Consider the following 16,653-nt stretch of genomic DNA (forward strand, 5'->3'; position numbering starts at 1 on the left):
TCCATCATAAAAACTAATCAAATCATTTAACAAATAGACATGAAATGCAGACCCAAAAATATGATTCATGTGTGTAAAGAGATATTTAATTGCTACTATGAAACCTCTCTTTGCAAACACAGTGCTTTTCAAAAGATCCTAATCTAAGATTTGATCTAGAATCTGGTCACATGATTTATTTAACAATGAGTTGAATTAGAAATGTAAATATCAGATAGAAAGACCTGGAGAAGACAGGAGCTCCAAAAGGAGACCAACTGAGCCATAAAAACTGAGCCCTGGGGGCCCTGAAGAGAATGATACCCCAGCCAATGACAAAGTATGGAGAGGACCTAAAACCCCTGCTCAGATGTAGACTCCGTCTCCAAGTGGGGTTCCTATTAAGGGGAAGGGGGGGGTTCCTGGGGCATAAACTCAGTGGCAGGCTCTCTGATCACCTCCCCCTGGGGGGGGGGGGGTGAAGCCTTGCTAGGCCACAGAGGAAAACAATTCAACCAGTCCTGATGAGACCTGATAGGCTAGGGTAAAATAGAAGGGGAGGAGGACCTCCCCTATAAGTGTACAAGGGGAGGGGCATAGAGGGAGAAGAGGGAGGGAGAGTAGGATTGGGAGGAGACAAGGCAGGGGACCACAGCCGGGATACAAACTGAATAAGTTATAATAAATGATAATAATAAAAAAGAAATGTAACTATCACAAGTCAAACTAAATCCATAAAAGGCAAAATAATATTTCATGAATTTGCTTGAAATTGGTTTACTTGAGGCTGTAGAGATGGCTCAGAGGTTAAGAGCACTACTGGCAGCTATTCCGAAGACCCAGGTTCAATTCCCAGCACCCACATGGCAGCTCACAACTTTCTGTAACTCCAGTTCCAGGGGATCTGACACTCTCACACAGACATATGTGCAGGCAAAACACCAATGCAGATAAAAATAAATAAATCATAAAAAAGAAACTGGCCTACTTGCTAGCTGTCAGTTTTTACATTTTGAACATTTCTTAATAAGAAGAGAGCCAGTTGCTCCTTTTCAGTCCCAGAATCATCTGTGATGCCCCATTATGACAATATGGAGACGGATTCCCACCCTAGGAAATAATGTGATAAATGCCAGTTTGGAGACCAGTTCCCATATTAGAAAACAATGCGATGGATACCAATATGGAAATGGGTTCCCACACCAGGAAATAATGCGATGGATGTCCCACAATAAGACACAGGTAGGAGCTCAAGGTCACCAAAGAAAATGTCCGTTATTTTAAGCCTGTTTGATTCTATATTATCTTAATTTTTATAATGAAGATATGTTTTTGTGTTGCTTATGTTTAAAAATAAAATGTGAATGCTGATGGCAATGACAGCATCCTTTGATCAGAAAGAATATATTGAACCCTTAAAAATATCCCCAAATCCTTCTCAAACAACCCATTATTACCATAGACTCACATAAAGGCCCAGCAAAGGAGCTAAACGTATTTTTATCTGAGACAAACATATTTTTCTGCTAAAGTCACAACCTCTACATCAATTTCCATTCCAGCTGCTTTTACTTTCTGTTCATTACTGTTCATCGTTCTCATAGTTCAGTTTGTCAGTTTAATTCTGTGCATCTTTGTGGGTATCCACAATAATTACAGCATTTAGCTCTGTACCTCAAGGTGCAGATAACTAGAGCAGTTTAAATGCATATGTTCTGGCCAGTGTTTGACTCCCACCTCTACACCCACACACATACTCACACAAACATATATTCTAGCTGGCATCACATATTTCATCTTACTGGCTATTTTCCATTACCTTGGACATTATATCTAACAATGACAATGTTATTGATGCTACAGTGAATAACTAATATGTGTAATAAAATATATACACTACAATGAATCAAACTGGCATCCCCACTTGCCAAACTCCCCCTCCTTGTTCTAATCAGATAATGGCTTTTTCTTCTCTCTGTGTATTATTACAACTGGAGGAAGTAGCCTCGGAGAAAATGTATTTGTAAAAATGGAGGGAAAGAAAAATAAAGGCTTAGGCCATCGAGATTAGAAATGAAGTTTCCAAAAGATGTGGGTCAAACAGTATGTTAATTCATCATTTCTATACACACTCCACCTGGCCAGACATTTGGGAACACATGGAACCCCATTTCACTGGGGGTAGGGTGGGCTGAAACATCATTATAAAATAGATTTCCCATGTTTCATCTTGTGCGGAAAGGCATCTGTTTTCTTCCCCCCCCCCCGCCCCGTTATACTGTTCACATGTGTGGTATGTGCCTGGGTGTGATGATATGCATGAATGTATATGTACCTATGTGTAGAGCGCCAACGTTGAAACAGACTGCCTTTCCGTGACTGCACTCTACCTGTATTTTGGAGACACAGCCCCTCCCTGATCATAAAGTTGATGGATTCCGACTAGGCTGGCCGGCCAGTGAGCACCAGAGATCTGCCTGTCTGCACTCCCAAGCTTGTCTCCATTCCCACAAAGTTTCAGGTGACAAACGCATACTGCCATAGCTGACGATCTGAACCCAGGTCCTCAAGCTTGCCCAGGTCACTCTTTACTGAACCATCTCTCAGCTCTTGATTTCTATTTTAAAATGTTTCCTTTTGTGTCTTTTGAAAACAATATAAAATAGGCGGAGGGATCTAGGGAATAAAAATCTTTCTGGGCATATACCAAGTGTCAGAGTGAAAATAAGTAGCCAAGAAGAAAAGAACAAATACAATCGATAATTGAAAAGCAGTTGTAATCAGAATGTTACAGGAAGAGTAAAATTTACATTTAGAAAGTAAGTATAAAATCTGGACACATGCTATTAATATTTCCATTTATTGCAAAAAATCCAGAGTGTATCAATTATGAGATACGTAACAATTTACTTACCATTCTGTGCCGTTTCCTTACTGATAAAATGGACATACAACCGTGGCTAATTTTCACAGGATTCTTATGAAGTTAAATGGAATAAAACAGTGCCTAGCACGCAGCAGATGCCTATCAAACACTAGCTCTCATAGCGCCGATTCAGAAACTGAGGCCTGACCTTCCATTTCCTATGAAATAATTTAACTAGAGAGTGGGAGAGGTGACAAATGAAACTTGGATCCTCTGATGTTTTTGTCCATGGAGTGTTTCTCTGTTAGGATCAGTTTATTTGCATTCTGAAGAAACTAATTTCAAAGGCGAAGGTGAAATAGTGAGCAGGAAACCCCCCGAGAAAAGGGTCTAGATTGAAACGAAGAGGAACTCGCCTAAGTGTTTGCGCACATAAACGTGCAAGCAAGAACAAGTACATCCCAAAAGAATAACGAGTGTGGGACAACACAGACAAAAAAGTTGCAATTAGACCTTTCCAATGATATAATTTATTAGAGCATAATTATAACTCTTATTGAGTGATTAATCAAAAGATTTGAAGAAAAGGTCATGCTGAATGTTAATTATAAATCCTTAAAAGAATTCCAAAGATATTAACAACCACAGTCATTACAAATTAATTAATCTTTAGGAAGGCAATTTAAAATTCAAAACGTATATATGCTTTCACTAAAAATAAAAATTAAAATAAAACCATGATTAGAAATTTACCAGGAAATTTAATTTTAGAACTATATAAAAATAATGTTGGGTATATGCTCCTTAATTATTTTTATTTTATGTACATTAGTGTTTTGCTTGCATGTATGTCTGTGGGAAGGTGTTTGATGCTCTGGAACTGGAGTTATAGACAGTAGCTGCCATGTCAGTGCTGGGAATTGAACTCGGGTCTGCTGGAAGAGAAGCCAGTGCTGTTAACCACTGAACCATCTCTCCAGCCCCAGGTTATATTATTAACAATACCAAATTTGGAGGAAAATGCAAACATTCTTTAATGAGGAGATTATGATCATGAATATATATATATATATATATATACACACACACACACACACACACACACACACATTAACATATACATATATGTATAATTGGGTGATACAAAATAGTCTCTACAAATGAAGACTATCAAAGCATAAAAAACTGTGCCAAAACATATACAGGTCTTCAAATATATCAGCACAAAAACCTTAACAATGATGGGATGGTTTGAAACTGAAATGTACCTCAACTATGTGGTTATTTAACGTAAGGGCTCGATCCCAGGCCAGTGGTTCTGTAGGTGACTGAATCATGAAGGCACTGATGTCATCAATCAAATAATCCATTGAATTCATAGCTAAGTGGTGTGTTGGAGTAGAAATGGTCACTGAGTACCTGGCTTTGATTATTGCTCTAGCAGGACACGTGTAACTATGTCCGTCTCTCATCTCTCTCTGCTTTTCCCTCTCTCTTTCACTCCCTCTTTCTTTCCCTTCCCTCTCTCCCTCCTTCTTTGACAAAGTCCACTCAAACTGAACAAATATCAAATTTAAAACGGAAAGAAAAAATTACAAGCAAAAAAAAAGAAAATCATGTTTTGTTTTTGTTTTTTAAAAAGATGAAGGGAATAATCTGTACTACGGTGTAACTGAGAACAAATGAACGGGAATAGTCTACACCACAGTATAACTGAGAACAAAAGCACGGGAGTAATCTACACCACAGTGTAACTGAGAGCAAATGCACTGGTGGAGGGTTTGAAAATTTCACTGAGCAGCTCAATAGTCTTACCTGGCACTTGGCACTGCAGTATTTGGCAATTCGGCATTGAGAACACCGCATCAGCTTTTCCTTCCTGTTAAAAACAATTCCGTGTTAGAAAATAAGTGAGAAACATAACTGAAAAAATAAACCACAAGTCAACACGTTAATGCTAACAGTTCTGCTCACTCCTCACATAAGATCCGTTAAGACTCAGATTTCTTAGGAGCTGGATGATGCTTGTTGCTCAAACATGAGGACCTGAGTTTGGAATCTCAGCACTCATATGAAAGCTGGGTGTGGTAGAGTACACATAGATCCCCAGTACTGGCGAAAGCATAGGCAGGTGGATCCCAGTGCACACTGGACACAGTCAGCCTAGCCAAAACAGTGAGATCCAGCTCAGGGAGAGACACTGTCTCAAAAACATGGTGGAGAGCAACAAAGGAAGACATACAAAGGTGACCTCTGGCTTCTACACACCATGACAGGTAAAAGGGCATGGTAAATACACACACACGGCAAGGAGGTGATTTGCAAATGGCTGAACATCCTCTTTCCCCTCCACCTGAAGCAGCTGCATAAGGAGTGCTCTTTGGTTAGGTTGTGGTATATACCATTAAATTACAGCTATTTGCTCTCAGTTTGATGACAAACATCTCTACTGTAAAGCAGAGCCTCAAGAGATCCAGCTAAGAAATAACTTAGAAACTCATTAAATTCTACTTTAGACAGGCAGGATTAGGACTAAAAGATATCAAAGTTGTGTTTTTGCCAAGTCATCTGGGCAAAAACAAATCAGGCATTTATGAGGCTGAATTCTAAAATTATAACATTAAGTCTGGCAGCATTAACGGTGACCCACAGAGAAGACAGTGGATTGGTGGACAGAGTCAAATCAGGCCAAAGCACTAACTGTCAGAGTACAAAAAAGTCCATGGGAAAACAGAATTGTGACTATTTGCTACTGTGCCGGGCAGGTGTCATGTTCTGTTCCTCTAATTCATGCCAACCCTGAAAGAGTCTTTCCTACAAGATAAGCAGAGTTACTGTGTCCATTTTAGAAATACTTAATACATTTTCAAGAGCTCAAAAGTAGATGCTATCCAGGTGTGGTGGCACATGCCTGAGATCCCAGCAGAGGCAGTGGCAGGGAATCCGAAACACTCAATTCTACCAGATGCTGGGAGGAAAGCCTACTAGCTTAGAGAGGCAGAGAAAGCACCCAGCCCACCTTCCTACTCAGCCAGCATCCCAGAAGGAAAAAGTCCCTTCTCCTTCTCCACATGGTCTTAAAAACTCTTCAAGCCGAATGTCCTTCCTTTCTATTCTCTGTATGTCTCTCTATCCGTCCTCTGGACATCCTCTCCTCTCTATGGTTTTTTCCTATGCTCACTCCTTGTCAACTGGTTGTTTGCCCCGCCTCTTGACCTATGGCTGACTTTGTTTAATCCTGTTTGCAGAAAGCTCTTGGATAAAAGGGTGCCCGCTAGGGCTGAGCCACAGCACAACTAGAAAAAGGTGTTTCCAGTACACAATTTTGGGGTTCACAGTGTGATCAAATATCATGCAAGAGCGGGCTATCTGTGATAAACCAGCCTTGTCTACATAGTGAATTCCAGGACAGCCAGAGCTACAAGTGACACCCTGTGTTAAAAGGAAAAAAAAAAAAAAAAAAGCAAAAGCAGAAAGTAGAGTAGAAATTAGCTAAGGAAGCATGAAGTGGCTATGTCCTATGACACTGCGAGATTAACAACAGCTTTGTTGAAAATAAGAAATGGATCTCAGCTACCTTCCCACCAGAGGAACTAGGTGAAGAGCAGGGCTCGAAATATGGAGAGAGGTTACAGGCCTACATAAAGTAAAGGCAAAATGCTCCCCACACCCAACTGGTACAAGAAAGCTGCCAAAATCTACACAGCAGACAGCAAACCAAACCACCGAATCTGGCCTTAAAGTTTTGGTTCTAACCATCACATTCTACTGTCATTTATAAATAAAACTGGATAAACTCTCAATCCACTCAGGCTGAAAGAAAAAAAAAAAAAAAAAAAAAAAAGACCCTGGAATCTGACAGTCCTTATTTTAGGTGACTGGATTTTACGCTGCGGGAACGTGTGACGCTGGTGCTGTCCTGGTGTAGCTGCTGGGCTCAGTCATCGCCAGTCCCTCAGAACCATGCCTCAAGCCAGAGCCTGCATTCGTCACTGCTGCAGAGTGTGGACAGCTTACCCTCTCTGAGAGGGTAGTCTATATGTTCTGCATTGTTTCATTTTCTGTAAATTTTGTGGGTAAATATGTGCATGAAAATAAATACTTTATATATTTTAAAAAAAGACACTCAAGGTGGGATGAGATGGTCACATCAGGCAAACTATGAGAAAGTCTGTGTAATCATGGCAATGTCAGGAAAAGCTTAAAGGAATCAAAGAAATAAAGGAGGTCAAAGGGTAATGATAAAAGACCCCACTTCACCAGCTGTTACATATCCAGCAATAAATCTATCACATCTCAAAATATACACAGTACAAATAATAGATCTTTAAGAAAAAAATGACAAATACACAATTAAGTTAATATATGCAAAAATAGCATCTGGAATACGGGCATTCGACTACCATGCAAGAGGTAGCTATCACCAATAAAATATACACTGTCAAGCTAGGCATGGTGGCACGCCTTTAATCCCAGTGGTGAATCTCTGAGTTCAATGCCTACAAAGTGAAATCCAAAACACCCAGGGCTGTTACACAGAGAAACCCTGCCTCAAAAATACCAATGAATTAATTAATTAATTAAAAATAAAATACCAATGATCTTGTGGAAATACATTGATCAAGCAAACAAAAAGAAAGTAACTCCACGATTCGCTCACATCCGCTATTCGGCTCTGTCTTCACACGTCTTTTTAAGCACCCACCAGCCACTCTTCAAAAGTACCTGTGAGAATAAGTAATGGCAGTCAACAGTAGGAACCACCAATGGCTCTGAGGCCTGACCTAAGTGAACAGCATTACAGGAGGACGTAAGAGTAAAAAGCTGGCCTTCCAACAGACCATAAGCAAAGGTAACCCCAGTCTGCCAAAAGGTAACCATGTAGAGCGTGAGCAGTCGTCGAGAAAAGCAGGCAAACAAGGGGGAGAGCATGAGAGGAGGGCACGGCCACCTGCGCCCCTGACCACCTGCGCCCCTGACCCACCTGCTCAGGCTCGGCCTCTTGGACTTTCTTTTCTTTGTCTGTCTCATTCAGAGGTTATTTCTGCCACCTGGAAAGAAAGCTCCCCAAACACGCAAAGCGTTTGTGCTCCTCTAAGAAATAGTGATTGTGACTGAGATACCTGAGAACGCCGGTGATGAGCGGCGGCCAGCTCAGCACCTGCTCACTTCCACAGCCCCCAGCAAGCATCTTAGCACGGCACTGTGGCTCACGGAACAGGATGACCTAGAGTAATGGAATAATCTAACTGCTGTTTGCTTCTGCCAGACATCCCACGATGACGCTTAGTTAGATGATCACAATCTTTACAAACAGGTCAGTAGAAATCCTCGGTGTTAACGGAATCTAAGACAAGAGCTGTAAGCGTTTGCGTGCACCAGCTACTGATCACCACACCGTGTGCTACTTTCCTCTTGGGGTGAGCTTAGTGCGGGGGGGGGGGGGGGGGTAAGGATCCCTGCTGAGAAACTCTGGAGCAGCAGCAGAAAAAAGAAGAGTCGGAATCAAGGCCTGCAGGCCTTTTAGAAAGCATCCTCCTCCTCTCTCTCTTTTCTTTAGAGCACATTTCCAAATGAAAAACAAACCTGCACTTCTTGAAAGCAGCAATGAGAAATGCATACATGAAATCAAAACCAGAAATAACTAGCAATCTTCCAGAGAAGGGAAGATTGTTTTAGGCAAGTCCTGGTGCTAAAAGGAGAGACACTGAGTGGGCATGAATAAAGGACGGATTTTATCGAAACCGTGAAGTTTTTCCTGGACGTGGCAAACCCAAGCGAGAGTAGCAGAAGTGTGAGGCGCCAGGAGACCCTGACAGAGACTCCAAACAGTACCCTGTGGAGTGTGAGAAAATCACAGCACCGCATGGGGGAACCGGCTCTCGGCTGTCGCCTTCTCTGATTCTCTGTCTCTTCCAAAACTAACAAATACGACTCAGGCTGGAAAATGACAAAAGTTAAGCACAGGGGAAAGCACGGTCGTCTCAGACGGTAGCCACTTTCCAGAACTCGTGCCCACAACTGCCTGGAACTCCAGCTCCAAGGGATTGCACACCTTCTGGCCTCCACGGGCACCAAAACACATGTGGCATACAAACACACACACACAAAGAAAGATAAAAAAGGTTGGTTTTTTTTGTTTGTTTGTTTGTTTGTTTTTGTTTTTGCTTTTTTTTTAATCACGGTATCTCCCAGATTCCCTCCTTCTGTGGCTTAACATTTTAAGTGTCTTATACAGAACAAACTTTGTCTATACGACGATAGACTGATTACATGGGGATCTTTTAAAGTAATCTTCCTGCTTATCTGGAAATCCCCCGGTGTGTCTGACCCATCAAGGAAGACAATGGCTCACTACTGAGCCTCTGAGCCCAGGCACTGGCCATGACTACACAAGGAAGCGGCAGCCCTTCCTTCTGAGGTTCACCCACACCTGAGCAACCCAGTCTGGAACACTCAGAAAGAGCTCCCAGTGGAGCACGGCTCCTGCAGTACTCCCTGCCTCCGCTTTAAGACCAACACCCACTGGCCTTCAGCAAACTGAATAAATCTCAAAACCCAAGATTCTGTATGTGGTTGACTGGCACAGCTGACCTTGGGAAAGAAATCTGAGCTGAGAAGCAAGAGAATTAGGTAAAACTTCTATTACTTAAAATTGCCAGAAGAAAAGTACTAATTTGACTTATCACCACACATTTTAAAACCAATTGGAAGGATGATTCTCTGCGCAGAATTCCCAGGAACACACTGCTCAAGCAATTGAGATATAAAACAGGCTTTGGGGAAAATGCACACAAGGGATTCTCAACGCTATGATGAGCAGCTCTCAAAAAAAAAAAAAAAAAGTCCCATGGAGAAAAACATGCCTTTTTTTAACATGGAGAAAGCCAAAGAGAACTAGGTAAACAATGTCCACATAGATAAATTTTATATAAAGAAACCATAGAAATAATATATTTTTACAAATTTTCCATGCTTCTATCTTTGAAATCTAAGCATTAGGATTCATTAAAAATGCTAATGCCATGTGGCCATGTGCTTGCCTGTTTCATCATGGAAATACTACACTATGAAAAAAGATTATCTCAATTAAAATCATGCCATTCTTCCAGAGAAGTGAAATTACTGTAACTCCAACTAAATGAAAGATGCTAGAAAATGCTAAACATAAGATCTCCCTTTAGCTTGAATATTCAAAACAATTTAGAGATGGGATCTTCCATTTTTTGTTGCCAAATAGTAATTATACTGGTTTTGGCCCAAAGGCCTTTTTCAAAATTAAAGAGATTCACTCTACCATCCATAACTAACAAATGATTTTTAATACAAAGCAACAGATGTGGTCAAAATAACTCCATGAGAAAAGGAAAATAGAGCTGATTTAGGCTTGTTTTCTCGTGTTCCCTATCACTTTATTTCACAATTCTAGAATATAAAGCAAAAAATAAGGAACCATAATGACTAATAGTTCAGGGAAATTGAATCTCCTATTCACTGGCACCAAACCCTCCTGGAAGGAAAACAAGCAATTTAAATCTTACTAACTCCTAAACAAAGGCACAGCAAATATCTGGGTCATGTTAGTCAGGGAAGCGCTATGGGGGGGGGGGGGAGGTCCCTCCCCGCTGTCCTCAGATTCCTAAATTAAAGCCATTGTCTCTATGGTATACAAACCTTAGTGGTTCATGACAGACCACAGTGAAGCCATGTAAAAGGCTGTGCACACGGCTGTGGAGAGAGCAGTGTGTGGCTGCCCCTGGCCATCAGAGCCAAGATTGTGAATACACAACATCTGCAGAAAGAGAGCTTCAGTGAGAAGAAAATGTTGAGAAATGACGGGGCTGCACAAGACCCTTGTTCTAGCGGATGGCTTGTTAGACATGCGTGGATGGATGTTGGGACAGATTCAGGAAAGGGAAGCCAGGTCCTTCAGCAGTCTGAGTTCACATTCTGAAGCCCAAACCTACCCACCCACTACTAACAGTGAAGGTTTGGAAACTCTCCTAGCTCAACTTCCTTGCAGGTAAAGCGGGAATGCGAGACTACGATGCAGACAGATCATGGGAGATTATCTAAAACAGTGAATGAAAAACAGTGAATACAGAACAGGGGGGGGGGGAAGCGAATCGGCTGTGTATTTTCAAAGTACCTGCGGTAATTTCATCTAACTCTGTGTCACAGAAGATAAATCCATCTAAGCAGAAGGAGTTGCTACATCAGAAAGGAAGGGGGGAAAGGTTTTCCATGCCTCTCCCACGGTTACTGAAACTACAAAATCTACATGTGTCTAGTGATGTCCATTCAGTCAACCAAGCAGAGGATTTACAAGTATTACTTCCCAATTCTCAAGGACCAACAGCAGTGACCCTAGCTTTAAATGCTGCCTTGCAGCCTGTGCCTCACTCACTGCCCAGCGGACCCCTCCCTACTCCTCCCAGCACTCCCTCCATCCCCACCACTGCCACACACACCCTCCACTCCCACCCTCCCTCCACACCCCACCCCTGTCACCTTCACTTCAACCCTGATGGTTGACGTAAGTAGCTGATCAAAATCTAACTTGTAGGCAGTAAAAATGTTTTATGCATATTTCCTTTATGGAAATTTAAAGGCAGGGGAGACTATTAAATAAATCTCTGATGATATTAAGAGGCAATTAAGACTTGTACCTTCCATTTGCCTTGTGCAAGGCATCTGTAACAAGTTGAGGAGCAAATTAACATTTTTTCGAGAGCACAGATTTAAACTTTCCCCATTACATGAACAATCATCTGCTACAAGGTTTTACAAGTCGTAGGTCACTTTGATAGCTAGCAATGGAAAACTGGTGACACTCTGTACTCAAGTATGTTAAGACTTTTCCTTTCTGGCAAGACAAGCAAAGAAACACACACACACAAAACCTGGAGCCGAAATGCCAAAACAAAGATTTTTTTTTTCAGTGATCCCTTTTCAGTCAACTCTAAAAATACAACTTAGATATCCTTATACAACTTATATATCCTGATTCTCCCTAAATCTTAAAATCTAAAATGATAAAAACACTTCTGGCTCTGCCCAAAGACTCAGATGAAGCACTATTGAAGTTTATAAGCATTGCTAATAATTGATACCACACGGCCTAAACACTAGAAGTGCCTTGGGAGAAATTCCAATGCCCTCTAAATAACACACCAACAATGTTTTACATTCTAAAACACCAATACTTACAAAATAAATACTCAACGTACTCTTACTTTTTTCCTCTTCACAAGTGAGAACCGGGGACCAGACACAACCTAGGCCAAGGCTCTAAGACGAGGCTAAGCCCCTCACCCATTAGTGTTCTTCTCAAACACAACAGTTTGTCTTACCATCTCATCCCTTTGGTTTCTGTCCTTCAAAATTAAGGTCAAACCAGTCACAAAAACACACACTTTTAAACCGGAGAGAGTCTCCGCAACAAGCTGAGGATCAAATGAACAGTCTACAAAGCAAGTTCTGGGTCAGCTAGGACTACACAGTGAGACCTTGTCTCAAAAAAAAAAAAAAAAATTCACTATGAAGTGACTAAAACCTAATTGTTAATATATAAATATTTAGTTATATATTTATAAACACAATTAGATTATTAAAAAATCCATTCCATCTGATCCTTGAGTAAATACTGCCTCGTAAATATATACTATATGGTTCAGATACAAATGCACATACATACACACACACACTTTCATTTAGTGTTAATTTAAATCACAACTTCTTTTACCTTCCAGAGTGACTGAGTTGGTTCTGTATCTACACAGTGGTCACCAGGTTATTAAAACCCTCTTACCATTATAAACTAATCTACAGTGAACACTTACTTGCCCTGCACACATAATACGGTGGTTTCCAAAACATCATGGTCTCCATCCAGAATTAAGACTAACAAAAGGAACTCACAGATGCTTTATTTATGCTAATTATATCTGTTGATAGTTCACTGATTAAAATTAATAAGTTTTTAAAATATTTCTTAATATTTTAAAATTGTTAAATTAAATTAAAATTATTTTAAATAATAACGTCCCTTAATGTTAACATACCAGTTTTCATGAAAAACACAACTGTTTTTCCCAAAGACAAATAAGTTGGTGGAGAGGGTAGTGCCATTTTTCCTTCTGGCCTCTTCCCTTTCTGGCTTAACAGGGGCAAATGCATACTCATTCACTCTCCTGCATTTAATCTGCTCCAGTGGAGCTTCTGGAAAATTCCACTGCATACTCGAGAAAAATGAGAGTGGAAAAGACAAAAACATCAAACTATTACCATAAAAATCATTTCCAGGTGATCCCTGTAAGGACCTCAGAGTCCTGTCCCCCTGCCTCCAGCTCCCTGACCCCTTTTTATTCTGGTACCATAGAATGTGTATTGCTGGAAGTAAAATCATCGAGTTGTAAGAACACGCACGCACGCACACACACACACACGCACACGAACGATTTTGTACATTGACAAAGGGCTCTCCAAAGTGGTTGCAGGTCTTTAGGCTCCCATGGCAGTGTGAAGACTTGCCCTGAATCCATATCTTCCCAGTGGGCTCCCTGCCGGGCAGAGGGTGTAAGACTCTGCTTATTGTGGAGCTGGGTCCCTCCAGTGACTAGTGGGATCAGAACATTGTCACATGCCATCATGGCTTCCTCCACTCGAGCTATGTGTTCACACCGATGGTCCATTTTCTCTGAATTTTCTCATGGAGTATCATCTTTGCTGTGTATATATGCATTACAAATTAATTTCTCCAAGACGATAATACTTTTCCTCGATAAAAGTAAATAGATAAATCATTGACACTGCAGCCACATTAACCGGGGATTGGACTGCGGTCTAGCACTTAGCTATGTAACAGCAGGCAATTTGACCTCAGTGAACTAAAATAAGAGTAAGCAACAGAACCGGTTGGCCACACTTTATCAAATAATCTAGAACATGAAATGCTCTGAAGTCACAGTCTGTGTAAGTATCAAGCACCTGGGGAGGCTGACACCCCTATCTAAAAAGATTGTTTTTTAACTTTTATATACTTTTATCTCAAAGAAAAGACTCCATGCATTTGTCACTTCATGCATTGCTGGGGAAAATACTTGACCAAAGCAAAGTAATGAAGGAAGGTTTATCTTGGTTTATGTCCCAGAGGTCTGATCCAGGGAGGCGGGAAGCCACACTGGTGAGCAGAAAGCAGAGATGACTGCCATCCTCAGCTCCCTTCCTCCTTTTTATTCAGGCCTGGCGTCCGGCCAACAGAACGGTGTCACTCACAATCAGGGGAAGTCTCCACACCCCAATTAAACTAATCTAGACATTCCCTTGTGGACACGCCCACTGGTTTGTACCCTCGGTGTTCCTCAATCTTGTCAGACTGACAAATCAATACCAATCACTCGCAGAGACAACAGAGAAGCAAAATTTTGCTTTTATTATTTTCTACCTAGATGATACTGAGGAGGCTAAAAAAAATTCTAACACGTCAACTTTCTCTTCTTCCTACACATTAGGCTGCTAAAAAACATCTTTCAATACAGAGAAATAATCAAGTTTTTTCAGGTAACATCACCCATTTCGCCACAAAGCAATCTCCCAGTTTATTGCTCATTTATAACAGTCTCAGTAGTTGGAAATTTGCAACTGATCAGCCTTGACGAAACTAAGAGAATCCCAATAGCAGTAAATTAAAATATCTATTTTCCCCAAGAGAAAATTAGAGACACAATTTTTAAAATGTCATTGTTTGAATGCTTTCTCGAAATCATGTGATGTTTTAAATGGCAAACTTTAATTGTCTTTTAAAGATATTCTTTTGAATATCACATCCTTCCCATTGTTGCCTCGCTTCCTTATGCTCGCCCACTTAGATCACTGTGGAACTTGTAGTTATACCCTGGGCAGCAGAAGGTGCTGGGACTCCAACACAGGTCATCAGACATGTCTACCTGTTCAGCCACCTCACTGGCCCTTCTACTGGATTTCATTTGCTTTTTTTTTTTTTAATAACTTGTTACTTTTTCTACAAACTTTAAACTGATTTTTTTTTTTTTGCAGCCACATTTTTCCCTCAATGGAGCAATTCTGAAATCAAAATGACAAGTAAAAATAGAAGATGCTTTTAAAATGTGTTTTACAGTGAATTTTTGAAAGTGCATCTGTCTCCCCCAAAAGACAGCTGCCATAAAGTCTGGCGTCCCTGAATATTTAAACTTACAATGTAAACTAAAGTAAGTCACAATGAACTGTTCTCTGACTAGGTGGTTCGTCTTCCTGATCTCACACTCTGTCAAAGCCCTTGCATTCCCTTTTTTTTATTTTCTCGGTACTTGGTACCCAACCAAGCAACTGGTACTGACCTAGAAATAGTGAGAGAATGGATAAATGATTCGGACAGTTTAGCCCAATGAAAATCTAAGTCGAGAGCATACGGCTTGCTACAGAGAAATGACCTCCATCCTCACACCCCTCATCCCCAGTCAGTGAGAAAACGGCTGCCACAGAGGAACAACCCCAACCCCTCCTATCAGCTAAATATAACAGGACCATCAAACAAATCTCTAGGTCCTCAAAGGAAAATTAAAAAAAAAAAAGGCATGAGGTGAACGGTTCCATGAGCTCAGGTCAGGTCAGTCCTAGAAGGGCCACACACGCTGCACAGCTCTTGATGCACAACTTCTACATCTCCACGTCATCACACTCATCTCTCACCCACACAGCCCACTTCACAAGAGTCCCAGCAACAGCAAAGAATCTCCTCTGCCCTCCCTCTCCTCTTCTGCAGTCCCTCTCCCATGCCCTCCCACTCTGGCTTAGTTAGCACAAGCCAGTGGTTCTCAACCTCCCTAATGCTGCAATCCTTTCATACAGTTCCTCATGTTGTGGTGACCTCCAACCATAAAATTATTTCATTTCTACTTCCTGACTGCAATCTTGCTATAGTTTTGGATCATAATGTACGCATCTGATACGCAGGATACCTGAAGTGACCTCCAAGGCAGTCGAGACCCACAGGTTGAGAACCAGTGCTCTAAGTGAATTTTTACACCAATGGAAATCATCTTCATCAGTTTAAACAGTAGCAAATGAAGAAAGCCCCTGTTGTCACATACAGACTTGACATCCACAGTGACTCAGGAGACATTTCCATTTGTTAGCCCAGCCCAGAAACAACAAGTGCTTTCCCATTCAAGCCAATAAATACTTCTGAACTCTACTATAAAGTGAAAGGGCATCCCCAGGGAACAGGAAGTGGGAGAGAGTAGAAATTAAGGGATCTTGTAGAGCTGGATGATGGCGGCTCACACCTTTAATCCCAGCACTGGGGAAGCAGAGGCAGGCAGATGTCTGAGTTCAAGGCCAACCTGGTCAGAGCTACACAGAGAAACCCTGTCTTGAAAAACAGGAGGAAAGAAAAAATGAAAAAGAAGAGGAAGAAGCCTGTAAGTCTACACTTTCATATCTTCCCAGAAACATAAAACCAGCCTGTCGAAGAACCAGCTCCCCGTCCTTAAACACCACAAACACTTTTAGTTCTCGGCACAAGCGTTCTAGAAACTACTTGTGTTTATATGAAGTGAAGTTATTAATATTTATCTTCAGCAGTAACTATATATAAGAAGGCCCAAAACAAACATGAATCCAGGAATGGTGCTTCTGGAAGCTGTAGCGTGTACAGCTATAAACAGTTGATTCCGTACTCATGAATGGGTTTCTTCACTGTGGAGGACCCAAATAGAATAAGGAATGGAGATGTGTGAAAACTCTGTTTGCTTTTAATTCTGGCTCCTTCTGCTGTATCGTATTTT

The 16,653-nt window shown here is 41.1% G+C and overlaps 1 protein-coding gene across 2 annotated transcripts in view; it reads right to left on the reverse strand.

Moving 5' to 3' along the window:
• Positions 1 to 16,653, reverse strand: part of Smyd3 (SET and MYND domain containing 3) — a 522,086-nt gene that overhangs the window by 428,742 nt on the left and 76,691 nt on the right. For both annotated transcript variants that reach the window (XM_055608843.1, XM_055608850.1), the window contains exon 2: positions 4,661 to 4,724. In XM_055608843.1, coding sequence (XP_055464818.1) covers positions 4,661 to 4,724 — 64 coding nt within the window. The remainder of the gene's footprint in view (positions 1 to 4,660; positions 4,725 to 16,653) is intronic.

Source organism: Psammomys obesus, unplaced genomic scaffold (genome assembly GCF_907164565.1).
Source record: "Psammomys obesus unplaced genomic scaffold, mPsaObe1.curated_primary_1811, whole genome shotgun sequence".
NCBI lineage: Eukaryota > Metazoa > Chordata > Mammalia > Rodentia > Muridae > Psammomys > Psammomys obesus.